General features: G+C 33.5%; 1 protein-coding gene across 4 annotated transcripts in view; it reads left to right on the top strand.

Annotated features, from left to right (window-relative positions):
• Nucleotides 1-14940, top strand: part of LOC147074264 (phospholipid-transporting ATPase ABCA3-like) — a 104666-nt gene that overhangs the window by 12643 nt on the left and 77083 nt on the right. For all 4 annotated transcript variants that reach the window (XR_015070315.1, XR_015070316.1, XR_015070313.1 and 1 more), the window contains exons 5-12: nt 1042-1127; nt 2001-2162; nt 3607-3835; nt 4697-4864; nt 6380-6561; nt 7747-7878; nt 8226-8358; nt 13442-13596. Coding sequence is in view for 1 of the 4 variants with exons in the window: in XM_085944053.1 (XP_085800179.1) it covers nt 1042-1127; nt 2001-2162; nt 3607-3835; nt 4697-4864; nt 6380-6561; nt 7747-7878; nt 8226-8358; nt 13442-13596 (1247 nt within the window). In the remaining 3 variants the exon portion in view is untranslated. The remainder of the gene's footprint in view (nt 1-1041; nt 1128-2000; nt 2163-3606; nt 3836-4696; nt 4865-6379; nt 6562-7746; nt 7879-8225; nt 8359-13441; nt 13597-14940) is intronic.

Here is a 14940-nt window from a genome sequence, read left to right on the forward strand (position 1 = left end):
GACGAATACCGAAATACCAGTATTGATATATATTCATTTGGTATTATTGCAATCCCTAGTTATGATGTACTATCCGATGTCATAATTGGCAGTGATCACTCAGAATGGGATTTATTTTAGAATACACCAAATCTTTTCGAACACCTAAATAACATTGAATCTCCCGATGTATTTATCTTGTTGCTCTGGGGTTCTTATCCTCTGATCAGACTCTGGAGTATATAGCAGTAGCGAATGGTGGAGGTAGGCTGTTAAGATCCGCCACAAATAGTGCACATTAAACTTTGTTAGTCATACGTATTTGTTTTTATTGACTAAGATTACAATTTACAGATGGTGTTGGTTAGATTTTAAAAATCAATGAAACCCTGCCTAAGCCAAACCATAATAGTTTTGGTATACTTTGGGTGATATGACAAAATTGTGCACACTTTTCATTCATACTTATTTGTTTTCATTGGATTAAGAATACATATTACACATTGTTGGTTAATTTTTTTTTTAATTCATATGCTCCCTGCCTAATCCAAACTGTAATAGATAAAAAATATTATTCTATCAATAAAATATCCATAGTTATATATGATTTAATTGCATAATTTTAGATATTTTATAGATAAACGAATATTTTTTGACTATTATTTATTATGGCTTGGTTTAATAGTTTAATTGAATTTTAAAAACTAACCAACACCATCTGTAAACTGAAGTCTTATTTCAATGAAAACAAATATGTATGACTGACAAAGTTTAGTGTGCACTATTTATGGCTGATCTTGACAGCCTACCTCCACCCTTCGCCACTAGTGTATTGAAAATGCTGAAAAGCAAAATCTGGGTCACAAGAAACGATTCAAAAAGAAAAAGTACAAAGCTTACATCAATTAGAATTTAATTTCAGTCGATAGTGCCAATTCCTTTTATAACAACATACTTAATGTGTAATAATATTTTAGACATCTTGAAAAAATCATTTTTACATGTATGTTTGTTATGTTGTATTGTTTTTTTTAATATTCTAATATTGATTGTTGTTATCAGGTCGAATTTATTTTTCATTTGTCACTCTTCAATTGGCGATTGATTCATCCTACATAGAAAAAATATCAAATAGAACACTTACAAAGGTAAATGAATATTTTTTTTACACTGGATACACTTAGTCATACTGTTTCAAATGAAGGTTTTGCTGCTAAGGCCTATACATAGGGTGCCAATCAACGAAGAAGTTCAATCATGAGTTTCAGATTGACTGATTGATTGATTGATTGCTGACTTTGGCCCTGATGCATAGAATATCACTAATCGGCTGTTAATCGCTTTAATAGTTCATAATAATGAACGAATGTGCGCGCAGGTAGATCTGCTACTAGTGGCAAAGTGTGAGACAATTTGGAGAGCGCTTATGAGCAGGTATTAAAAAGGCCAATACCTAAAATTTGTTGCAATTAAGCATGGCAGTCGTAACATAGTGGTAATGCACAGGGCGCGATACCCAAGAGACGCAGGTTCGATCCTGCCGGGTGTCTTACTTTTTTCAAAAAAGATTTTTTCTATTGGCTATATTTTCTCATGAGTGCTTTCAGAATTATGTATGTTCAATAATTAGAATGGTACATTCTTAAATCTTGTGAATCATTCGTTGAATAAAAGAAATAGTTAATTAAAAGATGTATTTTAAACAACCGATTTCATTGTTAATTCCACTTACTTGCTCAGCTTTTTTAATATTTGTTTACATGTTTCCTTGAAGCTGTTTTAGAGGGGACTACGTTTGGGGTCACAAAGTGAAAGTGAAATGTGTCATTTTCTCCTCTCGTCATGCCTTATTGCTTATCCTCAGGTCGAAGAGATTCAACAAAGTCGCTTAACATAACTGAGACTTGAGTCTCACTTCAATTTCTATATGAAATGCGCTCTCTTGATAGTGATAATTTAATAAAAACTCGCAGTTATCTGAATTTGACATACCTAATACTTAATGACATTTAATATTTCAGAATTTGATGATACAGCCATACCCGTACCCACCATATGCAAAAGAGGATTTCTTGATCATCAAATATGATTATTTAATACCAATATTCATAATTAATTGTTTCCTGTTTTTATTCCTTGTCAATATTTCAAGAGTCTTAACTGAAAAGGGTTCTGGGATGAAAGTAAGTCACTTTTTAGCAATTGATTAAACAAACATATAATTGTTTCAACTTAAATAGTCATGACTAGGCTTAGGATTCTTAGGTATTCAAATATTTTTTTTGAGTGGCCCCACGACAAAATATCAAAACTATCTGTCTGTCTTAGACAATTTTGAAACATTTAAGCCCTATTTGTTAACACCTATTTTTAAATATTTTTGGATAATTACATATTTTTACATATTTTAGGTTTAAGCACATATTTTCACATAAACACAAAATTAATTAACACAATAACACTAGTAAACACAATTGAAATGTTAGAATCATCTACAAAGTCACTAGTGGAACAAATTAATATTTTTAACAATACTGCTGCTAAAATAAGAAAATGTTCCTGGACCAATTGGAATAAAAATAAGTACAAAATTAAATAGTGTTTTAAATAAAAATACTGGGCTTTAAACGCTGTAGAATTATTATAGCTGTTTAGGAAAATCGATCAGATGCCTCCGATGTTTAAATTTTTTCTACTTCAGAAATAGTTTTATTTACATACGCAATAATAATATCTGTAGAAGTGGAAGGAAGTTTTTCCATGTATAAAAATTTGCTAGGATCAAATTGTCAAAGATTCACTTTCGAAAATTTGAAGCATTATTTTATTATTTATTGAAAGCATTTTCTGTTTGTGAATAAATTATAAATTAAACTGTTGAAATATATATTATGATTTATTGTAATAGGTACTGACTTAAATTTTTAGCACCTATTTTTGTTTTTTAGTATGTAATTATGAAATTTTAATAACATGTTTTCCAATTGTATCTACATATTTTAGGTACCTATTATTCATTTTTAGCACCTAAAAATCCTAAGCCTACTCATGACCTAAATGATTATATTTGAAAGGGAATATTCGTTTAAATTTGCTGATGTTTTACCATTTGCTGTACAGCCACGCTATGTGGTATAGCTGACTATGTGAAAAAATGGATATCGCGGAAACAATCATTGCAATCAGCTATCTACTGAATTTTCCATAATTGTACACTACGGGAAATGGATATTTAATATCGCCGATCAATATACTGACACGGATTGAGTTGTTTATCACCATAGATGTCAAAAAAACGGCTAATGAATTGAAAAAATGTATCATACGTCCACACGCACCTCCTCACATAAGGGTTTGTGTCCAACTGACGGAAAATTTGATTTGGTCGGACGGTTTTATCCAATCACATCCTAAAGCACCCGACAAAAAAAATAACACCTGACGGATGTCCTGATTTTAATCAAATTGACGCCAACGGCCAACAAAATCAGGACATCCAGAGGGCTTTTAGGTGGCCATCGACTGTATGGATGACAATCATTCTTTCTAAAATAAGTATCAAGATGCCTTCCTCTATGTTCTGCTTCGCAGTGAAAATGGTAATCTATCTCTTTTTGTTTATAACAGGAGCTGATGAAAATGATGGGAGTGCCAAAAAATCTGTTGTGGTTGTCGCATTATATTAACTCGATGGTCATCCAATTTATTGTGGTTGTGTCGATAACGTGCACGCTTCGGCTGGGCAATATACCTCTCATTGTGGAGACAAACATCATCATCCTCGGTGTTTCACTTTTACTGTTTGCAAATTATGTCACGATGATGAGTTTTGCGGTCACCACCATTTTTTCAAAGTGTATGTATTTTTTAATGAATATTCATTATTTATATCACTCGGGTCGGTCCACCGCAGGATCAATACCTTCCATATCTCCTTCCAGTCCTTCAGATTCTTAACTCTTTGTTATTAATAGGGATCGCAATTATTTGGATTTAGGTTTAAACAGATAAAAAGATGTATTTTTGTAGGTACTAATATTATTTTTTGATCTGGAAATTCTGTATAATTCACACCTATATGAAGATTGACAATATTGATGAACCCATTTTAAGCTATTATGTATTAAAATGGAAGTGTCAATGATAATGAAGAAACTATTTAAATAATTAAGATGGTGAAAACAATGTTTTGAAATCAGTTTCAAATCGAATTTTAATTATAGATTCCTTTATATCAAAATAATAACAATTACATATAGGTACGGTTCCATATATCATAGCTCGATTTGATATAAAGAAAAAGGATTTCAAGTTATACACATTAATTTTATATAAAATCGATGTTTTTAAAATACTTAAATATAAAAAATATTAAACAATGAATTAGTCAAAAATCGCTTACACAAAACATGGAAAACTTATTAAATTAAATTTTAATAATAAATATTACCATAAGATGGATCCTTTGACAAATTCACATTTTTTTACAATTGTAAGTTTATCTTTGACTTAAAATAAGAAATATTTTTCTTTTTATTGTTTTCAGATACATATTTATAAATTAATACAAAAAAAATGTCTCAAATTGCAAGCTTCGTATTTTTCTGCTAGGTGCCTCTGGTAGGTAGGTAGGTAGGTATCGCCTTAAGTATTAGTTTTCGGATGACTTGACTGAATTTTTATTAAATAAATGATTTTTTTTAAATATTTTTTGCAGCGCTAATGGCTTGTATTGTGGCGTCGGTGTTGTGGATATTGTTTCAACTGTCATCAGGATATTCGTACTCGGCGTTGAACAGTTTATTCTTTTCTGTTATTTTATCAATCAACCCCAATATACTCGTCTTTTGGATGTTCAAAATAATTGGCATTTACGAAATGGGAGGTGAGTGATTGCAAATACTTAATATAATAACTCCTTACTTAACCTTGTCACACTCAAGTCTGCGCTTCTTGCTGTGCAGCCCTTCAGTGCATAAATCACTCTTAAAATGCAGTTAAAGAATTTGGAGAATTTTTTTGAGCTATGTATATCTGAACAATTGCGTACACTTTATAGGGCAAACACATATAAATAATATTATTATGTTTCTTGTCAATTCATGGTGGAAATGCATTGTATTATCAATTTAATTAAATAAATCGCAAATTTTTTTAAAGTATTTTTCCACTTTTAATAAATATGTTTAATAGATAATATTTTATTTATCAAAAGTGAATAAAGTACTATAAAATTTTTTGCGTTTTATTAAATTAAATTAATAAGCATTTATATTATCATTACGATGTCCTGTTTTTTTTCATCTTAGAAATCGACATGATCGCATAAAATATAAACTGTAAAAGATTATTATTGCAAATGTTGTTTTGTTGTAATTGGGAATAAAAACCATATTTGGTACATCAGACATCCGTGGTTATAACACTTTTTCAGAATATTAGTTTATCTACACCAGTAGCGAAGGTTGGAGGTAGGCTGTTACGATCCGCCATAAATAGTGCACAATAAACTTTGTTAGTCATATGTATTTGTTTTTGTTGAACTAATACTACAATTCACAGATGATTGATGTTGGTTCAATTAAACCCTGCCTAACCAAACCATAATAGTTTTGGTATACTTTGGGTGATATGACAAAATTGTCCACACTTTTTCATTCATACTTATTTGTTTTCATTGGATTAAGAATACATATTACACATATTGTGGGTTCATTTTTTTTAAATTCATTAAGCCCTGCCTAAGCCTAACTATAATAGAATATTATTCTATCTATAAAATATCCAAAGTTATGTATGATTTAATTGCATAATTTTAGATTAAACTATTATGGCTTGGTTTCGCAGGGTTTAATTGAATTTTAAAAACTAACCAACACCGTCTGTAAATTGTAGTCTTATTTCAACGAAAGCAAACACGTATGACTGACAAAGTTTAGTGTGGAGTTTTTATCGCTGGTCATAACCTACCTCCACCCTTCGCCACTGGTCTACACGCATGTATCATAAATCTTTAATTTTAATAAAAATATTTTTTTCATCACTAAAGCAAAATTATTTTTATGATGACATCCTAAACTCATTGATAGGTGTGTGTATTCGAAATTACAAAATTGGCTTGAAAAATACAACAATATGGTGAAAATCATTAGTCTGTCATAAACGTTGCTTGATTTTAGGGTGCCCAACACTATCTCTTGTTTCTCACTGGTGTAACTGGGCGTCTTACGTGGGTGAAGTCGGCGAAGCGTTGAGCGGCGCGCGCAACTCAAACGTATAACTGTGTGTGAAAATGTTCGTAGACAAAGTCTTTTTTTGGTTATACGTTTGAGCTGCGCGCGCCGCTGAACGCGCTTACCTAAGACGATCCGTAAGCTAGTAAAATTTCTTCATCTTGCAGGAGACGGGTTACAGTGGAATAATTTCTTCTCATTGCCGTCCGACGAAGTTTCCATCTGCTTTGGCTTTGTATGGTTAATGCTGTTTCTACAGAGTATTCTGTTCGCCTTCTTCACATGGTACATGGACCAGGTTAATCCCGGAGCTTACGGTGTGCCCAAGTCCAAATTTTTTCTGTTTAAAGTAAGTTGTGAAACCGTAAATGAAAATCATCTTGATATGTTTTATATTATTGTCTCGTTCGTATTTGAAAGATCAAAACAGTTTCTCTACTATAGATATACAGTACACTCTCAGTAATCCGCCGCTCGATTATCCAACAACTACTATAATCCGCCGTTATTTTTACTAGTTGAAAGCACAAAATCAAGCTCTATAATTCGCCGGTATTCGATTGTCAAAATCAGTAGTCCGCTGCGTACGAGTATACAATGCAGATGAGACGGGCTTATTTTGGAAACTTCTCCTTCGTAAAACGTAGGTTCATCGCGAAAGTGCCCAAGAACCGCATCACAATTATGCCGTGCTCCAATGTAACCGGGACACTCAAAATGAAGCTTTTGGTCATAGGGAAAGCCAAGAATCCTAAGCCAATCAAGAATATCTGCTAAACTGAACAACTTGTTGTGTCAAGTGTTTTTCTGCTTAATATTTAGTTAATAAACTTAATTTATAAATACTATGTATGTATAATTTAGTAAATACTTGATTTTGATCATAAATTAAACTGTAATTTGCTAGTACAAATTTCTCAAAACTGTTTTTATGAAATAGGTACCTGTATTAATTTTTACCATATTTTGTATGTATGCACTATAATCCGCCGCTTTCACTAATTGGATACTTGTGTGGTTTTTGGGGTGGCGGATTACTGAGAGAGTACTGTACCATCATAACAAGTGTTTGAATTTGGAACTAAGTTCAACACAGTATAAAAAGTATTGAATGATATGTCAAATGGTAGCATGTGGCGCCCTCACTTAGCGGATAATTTATACTAGTGGATGCATAGACGGAGCCGAAATATACAAAAGTTAAGCTGAAAAAAGGACTACATATTACGACCAACATTTAATTTATTTAACTCCATGTCATTTTGCATTTTGGACTCATTTGTAGCAATCTGTCAAAAACAATAAGAATTTCAACATAATTTAATTCTATTGTCAAGATAATCTATGAAAGGTCAGACTGCGCCAATTATTATACATAGAAAGGCAGTCAAATACGCTGAACTGTAATATTTTTGATATTTAGATGAACAATCATGAAAATCATATAAGGTATCCAGGGTTTGGTTCCTGTTTCATTTCGAGCTCTAGTCACAATAGAGATGATGTATTATTTATTTGTTTATTTAATTTGCAGCGGGATTATTGGTGTTCAAAACAAATCGATCCACAGATTGACCTCGAAGAGAAGGAAGACAATCATTCCAATTATTTTGAACCTCACCCGGCAACGGCAGAAGCTGGTGTAACCATAGACAACGTTTGGAAAGTATGGAATAAAACATCTTCTTTCTTACGTAATCATCTATTTTTTCGTGCCTCTGTTATCACAAGGTGGCTCGGTGCGGAAACAGTACAACAGCGGTACAACATTTATTTGAAGAATCGACCGCACTGATCTTCCTCACGATATAATTTTGGCAGTTATTCGTTAATTTATTCCTCAGTTCTCATGTAATTGTGCAACCTTTAACGGAAGATATTATCATCTAATGATGAAGTAGATATTGTTTTTATATCTATCTAATGCGGCATTTCCGAATTTAGTAACGGAACCCTACACAACGGTACTATGTAACAGAACCCTTTAAATTATTATACATACTGACATTTTAGGTCTACAAGTCACGAAATCAATCGAACGTGCAAGCGTTATCTGGTGTGTCATTCAGTGTCTATAGAGGAGGCATTACAGCACTTCTTGGACACAACGGGGCTGGAAAGACAACGCTTATGTCCATTATTACGGGTAATTTTGAACAATTTAATATTGTAAAATAACTTAATTAAACCTTCTTCGTCCTATAGTGTCGACCTCAAAAAAATGTAAAGAACTTGCATGTTTTTATTTATATGAATCATTAAAATACTTTGTATGCCACATCAGGTCCCCCTGATGTTGCGGATTACTTTTATCGCTAGATTTATATAATCTTTTTGTGGCATTTCATCAATTTATGGTAAGTAGAAAATTGGTGATTTCCAGATAGATACATAATATGAAACAACATAACTAAGTTGCTAAGTATGCTCTTTACTTGGTCAATGGTCTTTGTTAGTAAATTTTATAAAAAAAAAACTTTCTTTCCTTGGAGAAAGAAAGAAATAAAAGGTTCAGAATTTTCCAAAGAAAAACATTAGTCTAGTACAGAGGGGGGCAAACTTTTTGGATGGAGGGCCAAATTCAAAAATTCAAAATGAGCGGCGGGCCGCAAGTCAAATACCATTTTTAGATATACACTATTAATTATCACGAAAACTAAACATTACAAAAAAATTAATGAGAAGAATGAAACTGTTGTACATTTTTTTTAAATCCAGGTGTTAATTTTGTAGTTGATATTCTCAAAACTACTTCTAAATGGGCATCGGAGATATTTGATCGTAAAGAATTTTTATTGAGGTTCATGATCGAAAATGTTTGTTCACATATATAGATTGATCCAAAAATAATGAACATTTTTCTTTCATAATCTTTAAGTTGGTCGAATTTGTCTGAATTAAGGGCATTGTAAAATTTGGAGATTTCTTCACGACGATGCAATTCTCTTAAATCAGTGTCACACTGCATATCAATAATCTCAAGTTGTAGCTCTGTCGGTACACTATCAATGTCTATTGAAAATGGATCGCGTACTATTGCTAAACTTGTCTCAATGTTTCGGAAGTCACCAAATCTTTGTGAAAAATCGTCATTCAAAGCTTTAATAATTTTACCGTATTCTTCAAATTTATATTCTGGTATATTCAGCAACTTCAACGTTGGAAAGTGGTCCACGTTGTTATTTGATATTTGTCGAAGGAATAACTTGAGTTTTAATTGTAATCCATTCAAACTTTTTACCATACCATGGGCATATATTTTTTTTCCTTGCAACGCGGAGTTAAAAGTATTTAAATGTATCACGATGTTCAACTTAGAAAATAGAGGTTACATAGTGTGAGACGAGACGCAAGGAAGACGTACCTACTGAGATAATACATTTACGAAACAATAAATTCTTCAAATTTTAATCTATTGTCAATATTTTTTTAAAAAATACATACAAAAGTTATTCGTAATCAGAAGTACAATTAATGATGGCGGGCCGCAAAAAAATACCCGGCGGGCCGCAGTTTGCCCCCCCCTGGTCTAGTACAGTGGTCGGCAAACTCATTAGTCAACAGAGCCAAATATCAACAGTACAACGATTGAGATTTTTTTTGAGAGCCAAATTTATATATGTAGATACCCTGCTTATTAACGTAATAAACTTTAATTAAGGTTTTAATAATTTTAATAAAACTATATGTATGTACACTGAATAAAACTTGGTATCATACTAAATAACAATTTTATTTATTGATAAAAATTAAATTGTAAGTAAGGTATCCATAAAATTAAATCATGACAAACACTTAATGTGAACATCTGAAAAGTTTGGGTAAGTCAGGTTTGTATGACGTTGTCGTTTTTAATTTTAGGCACAATTCCAGGTTCTCATCAATAAGATGACTTCTCAATTTACTCTTGATAAGGTTCATGTTTAAAAAAGATTGTTTGCATGAATATGTAGAACCGGAAAAGGAAAGAACAGCTAACGCTGGTTCTTTCAACTGATTATATGAGTCAGGAATACTATTCCAGGTGTTAAAAATCATCATGTCTTCCTTCTCCAGATCTTTCAAAGCAGACTACTTGTAGTGTTAACCATGTTCATATTTGTTTTTCTTCAATATGTCCATATCAGCACAGATACGTTCAAATTTAGAGCTCCATAATTCCTTATTTTTGAAATCCAGCAATTACATTTCAAAGTTGCCGATGTCAACATGAAAGGGAGAAAAAAATATTTCTGTTACCGTAGCATTAAGAGGTTTTTTTTAACAAAGACTAACGTCGCTTTGCTGTTTCTGAGTTCCTGAAACTAGTTGAGAAAAGCTTCCCTCATATTTAAAATTGTTGTTTTGAAATTTTCAATATCAGAATTATTTTCCTGGCGAAGTTTCAATAGGCTTAGTCTTAATCGAAATCTTGAGCAAAACGGGATAATTTGTTTTCAAATGAAATAACTTCTTGTAACATCGAAAAAATTGTGTTTCTTTCCCCCCCCTATTAAGCTGATTTAGATGAAACGCAATGTCTACGATGAAATAATTTTTTTGGATAACGGAGTTGATAATCTTAATCACTAATTCCATAACTTTGCAAATTTCTTCTGGAAATGTTTGCGCACAAAGCGCTTCTTGACAAATGTTGCAATGGTAAGCAAGTACATACTATGTCGTGATTAATTTTTTATTTCAAAATAGTAACGAACCATTTTCTTACGCCGGTCAAACTTTTCGTCGTCTCTATTGAAATTGACACAAATTAATCGAGTGGAATATAATGTTTTTCCATGCACTCAATTAGGTACAGCATTTGCAATAAATATCCTCTCCACGTGTACGATCTTTGAGTGGCAATAATCCTAAAAATTCTTCTTTAGGACCTGTAGATGAAATAAATCGTACAAATTTGTGATTTCTGCTGTATCATTTATGTCACGAGACAAGAGTCAACTGCTATTGATAAAGCTGAAACCAATTTAAGATCTTCGACTCGCTAGTTGGTTATATACGAAGACATTTTGACTGTTCTATCGTCTCCTGATTTAGCCGGTACGTGGTCATTTGTAGCAAAGCCACACTCAAGGGGCCAAAGAGCCACATGCGAGCCGCGGTTTGCCGACCGCTGGTCTAGGACTTGCATATTATAAAACTTTAGGCTATCCGCTCACGTGAAAAAAGGCGACACTGAGACTCAAGTATCTAGCTAATGTATTTCAATGGCGTCTCGCTGGCGGCAAAACTGGAATCTCTCAGTTTCAAATCGTTGGCGACCGAAACTGAAGAGACGCGACATGCTAGTCTCCCAGTCTCTCAGTTTCCAGTCACCCATAAAACAGTGATACCAATCAGTGGCGGCCGGTAATTTTTTGGATTGTAATTTTTGAGGGTGCGCTCGAAACCTACCTTATTGAAAAATGAAATGATTTGACAAAACGTTATTGACATTTGGGAAATTACCTGTATATTTTATATTTTTAATAAAACATGTTGCGAGTTACTTATATCTTTATTGGATTAGTTTTAAGAAACGAATGCATCTCTTATAGTAGATAAATACCTCTTTCTTTTAACATAAGCTATCTTATTCTATATAAGTACATTATCTTTAGCAATTTGTACACTGTATGAATAATGATTATTATGAAACTGCACTTTGTGAAATAGTATTAAGATTTATTAGCTTATCACTAGAATTCATGAATTAATAATTTTCTATACCTATTATAAATCATTTCGTGTTTAGTCAACACACAGGATAATGAAATATTAATTTTTCTAGAAATGTGGTAGGTACCAAAATTATTTTTATCTTCACTGATTTAATTTGCAGTACACATAAATCAAAATATCTTACCGACATTCTATTATATTTCTTACCCATTTTAAATTTAGAAAATGATGAATTCTATTGTATTTAGTTTAACAGGCATTTTACATACGAGATTGCTAAATATGATACTAAACATAATTTGAGCATGAACAGTAAGTCGCAGCGCAGCGTCTATAATAACAAACCATAATTCAAATCTGTAATTGCTCTCTACTCAGAACAATATGATGTCATTTTACCCGGTCCGCGCACAATATTCTGGAACTTACGCATCGCGAAAACTATTAGCACGGTTTAAGTTGTTTTTTTATGGCTTTAGTTCATACTAAGCTTTGGGTTCATTTTAAGTAAACAAAATATATTGCCGGGGCGCAAACGATTTCAGTAAGGATGACGTATACGGTACATAGTGCTTGTATTATCGCCGATTGGGAATGTGGGCACATCGGTTTATGGTTTGCATTACAATAAGTGAGCGATAATATTAAAAACCTATGAAGAAAAAATATGATTTACGATGTTGAACGATGTTTCATAGCAATGCAAGCAGTGCAGTGCACTTGCATGATGTTAGACCAGCCGCCGCTGGTACCAATATCAGTAGATTCGATGAAAAATGATATTTTCTTACCAAAATTGGTAGCACTGAACTGAATCAAACAAGCAATAACAAGTCAAGACGTCAAAAGTTAAAGATGGGCGAACCAATTTTTAATTTAAAATATATGGCAGATGTTGAGAAATACTCCTGCCTGTATAATTACAGGCTGCCAGAATATTCCTGTAAAGATATTACGGAAAAAGCTTAGAATGAAGTAGGAAAGACAATGGGTTTGACAGTTTGTGGTTATGTGATTATTAGGTTACAGTATCGGCGTGTGCGAAGCATCAGTCACTGGCCAGTTTATGAGTTCCATCACCAACCAATTCGTCAGATTTCAGTTTCCGCATGGGCGGATGGCCTTAATCTTCTTTCTAATAATCTATCATTATCATCAATAATCTATGAAATCTGTTTTCATCAAGGGGTCGATAGATTTGCTTCCGTATTAGTCTGAGTGAAAGGAAGATGGATCAGGTTAAGCCAGACATCTTCATCTATAGATACGGAGTTTAAATAACAGTGACTGTGATGCTGAAAAAATAAGCCTTATAATTAAATTAGCCGCATCAAATATCGCACATTAAATTTGTCCTCTCAATCGGCCAAAGATGAACAGCTTGTTTTTGGTACAATCAATTGATTTTAGAATTTACTCGTTGATAGAAAATGAGTAATTGATAATTTAAAATTATTATTTTATACTAAGTACTACATACATTGCCCATAATACAAAAAAGTATGATAAGAATTGTATGATTCCACCTCTTTGGCATTGAATGTGTAACTATTAATTGCTTGTTGCAGGCATGATTTCTCCCACGAGAGGCACGGTCAAAGTCAACGGATTGGACACAAAGAAGAATATGGATGAGATCCGTCACTCCATCGGAGTCTGCCCGCAGCATAACCTCACTTTTCCTAACCTCACTGTCAGAGAACACATTATATTTTTTGCAAAGGTATTCACGATTGATATTATTGTAATCAATGTTGTAACTCAATTGTTTCAGTTTTATTTTATACGGTGTAAACCCAACTTTTGCGTTGATGTTGACAGTTGAGGTATCTAAATATCCCTCATCAATAATCACATACTGTTTGATCCAGAGCAACGACCTTATGGATGTGTCGTGGAATTTAATATAATTAATATTTTACCTTTGTAATATAGATTCACACAGTTTTATTTGCATGGTCAGGTTGTGATACAGACATTAAACTGATGAAATTTTGAAGAAGTCGAATGTTTCGACTGCTCTCACATGGTATTAATTTTTTCTGTGCTTCATAAGTCGACATACCAGTCCTAATAAGTGATACAAAGAAATCTTTTACGTTGCTAAATGTGGCGCAAAAGCATGTATTGCATTGCGCGGCCAATTTTCCCTCATTCTCTCCTATCTATCTAAAGCTATTTCACGAGAGATATGCTCTATGCTCTGATGCTGAAGTGTGATAAAGTGAAGTACGAGGGTTGTCCAAGAATTAAAGACCTTTATTCATTTTTGGCGACGCGGATGTTATTTCTCAAAAGATGGCAGCACTGGCGTGTAGCGTAAACTTCTCTGTTCATAATGAGTTATGAGCCGGCTCGGTAGCTGCTTCAGTATGACCTTTGCGTCCGTTTGAGATGGACGGTCCGCTGTCGAATCCCGCCGCCTGTGAGATGCGTTCAATCATTCGGTTTCTCAACCGGGAGGGAGTCCACCCTGTTGAATTCCATCACCGTCTCACATCCAATTATGATAATGTGATGAACCAGTGGATTATCAGGTAGTGGTGTACTGAGTTTTCGAGCGGTAGAATGATTGTTCATAATGAGGAAGGGAGAGGAAGGAGGTTCTCAATTGGTGACGTTTTGTTGAAGAAAATCAATGACAAAGTTCGTAAAGATCGTGGTCTGACAGTCCGTGAGCTCGCAAGTTTGATCCCAGACATCAGTAAGTCTACCATACAAACGATTTTGAGGAGGAAATTGGGGTATGTAAAGGTGTGCTCGTTGGGTGCCCAAAATGCTGACGAAAGCTCACAAACAAATTCGTGTGAAAAGCGTTTAGGTCTTTTTGAACCTTTTAGACTCATTCAAATGGGATGTCCTCCGTCATCCTGCACATAACCCCCTACCTAGCGCCGAGTTCTTTAGATCTTTATCTTCATCTGAAGCAACATTTGGCCGAAAAACGCTTCGAGACCGACGATGACATGGAAGAAGAGGTGAAAACATTTTTGAGGACGGTGGAGGCAGAGTTCAAGGACCTAGTGCCAAGACCCACCAAGTGCATCAATCGTCCCGGGGACTACGT

This window comes from Rhyacophila brunnea, unplaced genomic scaffold, assembly GCF_057557595.1.
Source record: "Rhyacophila brunnea isolate RB1 unplaced genomic scaffold, BYU_Rbru_1.0 scaffold_16, whole genome shotgun sequence".
In the NCBI taxonomy this organism is placed as follows: Eukaryota; Metazoa; Arthropoda; class Insecta; order Trichoptera; family Rhyacophilidae; genus Rhyacophila; species Rhyacophila brunnea.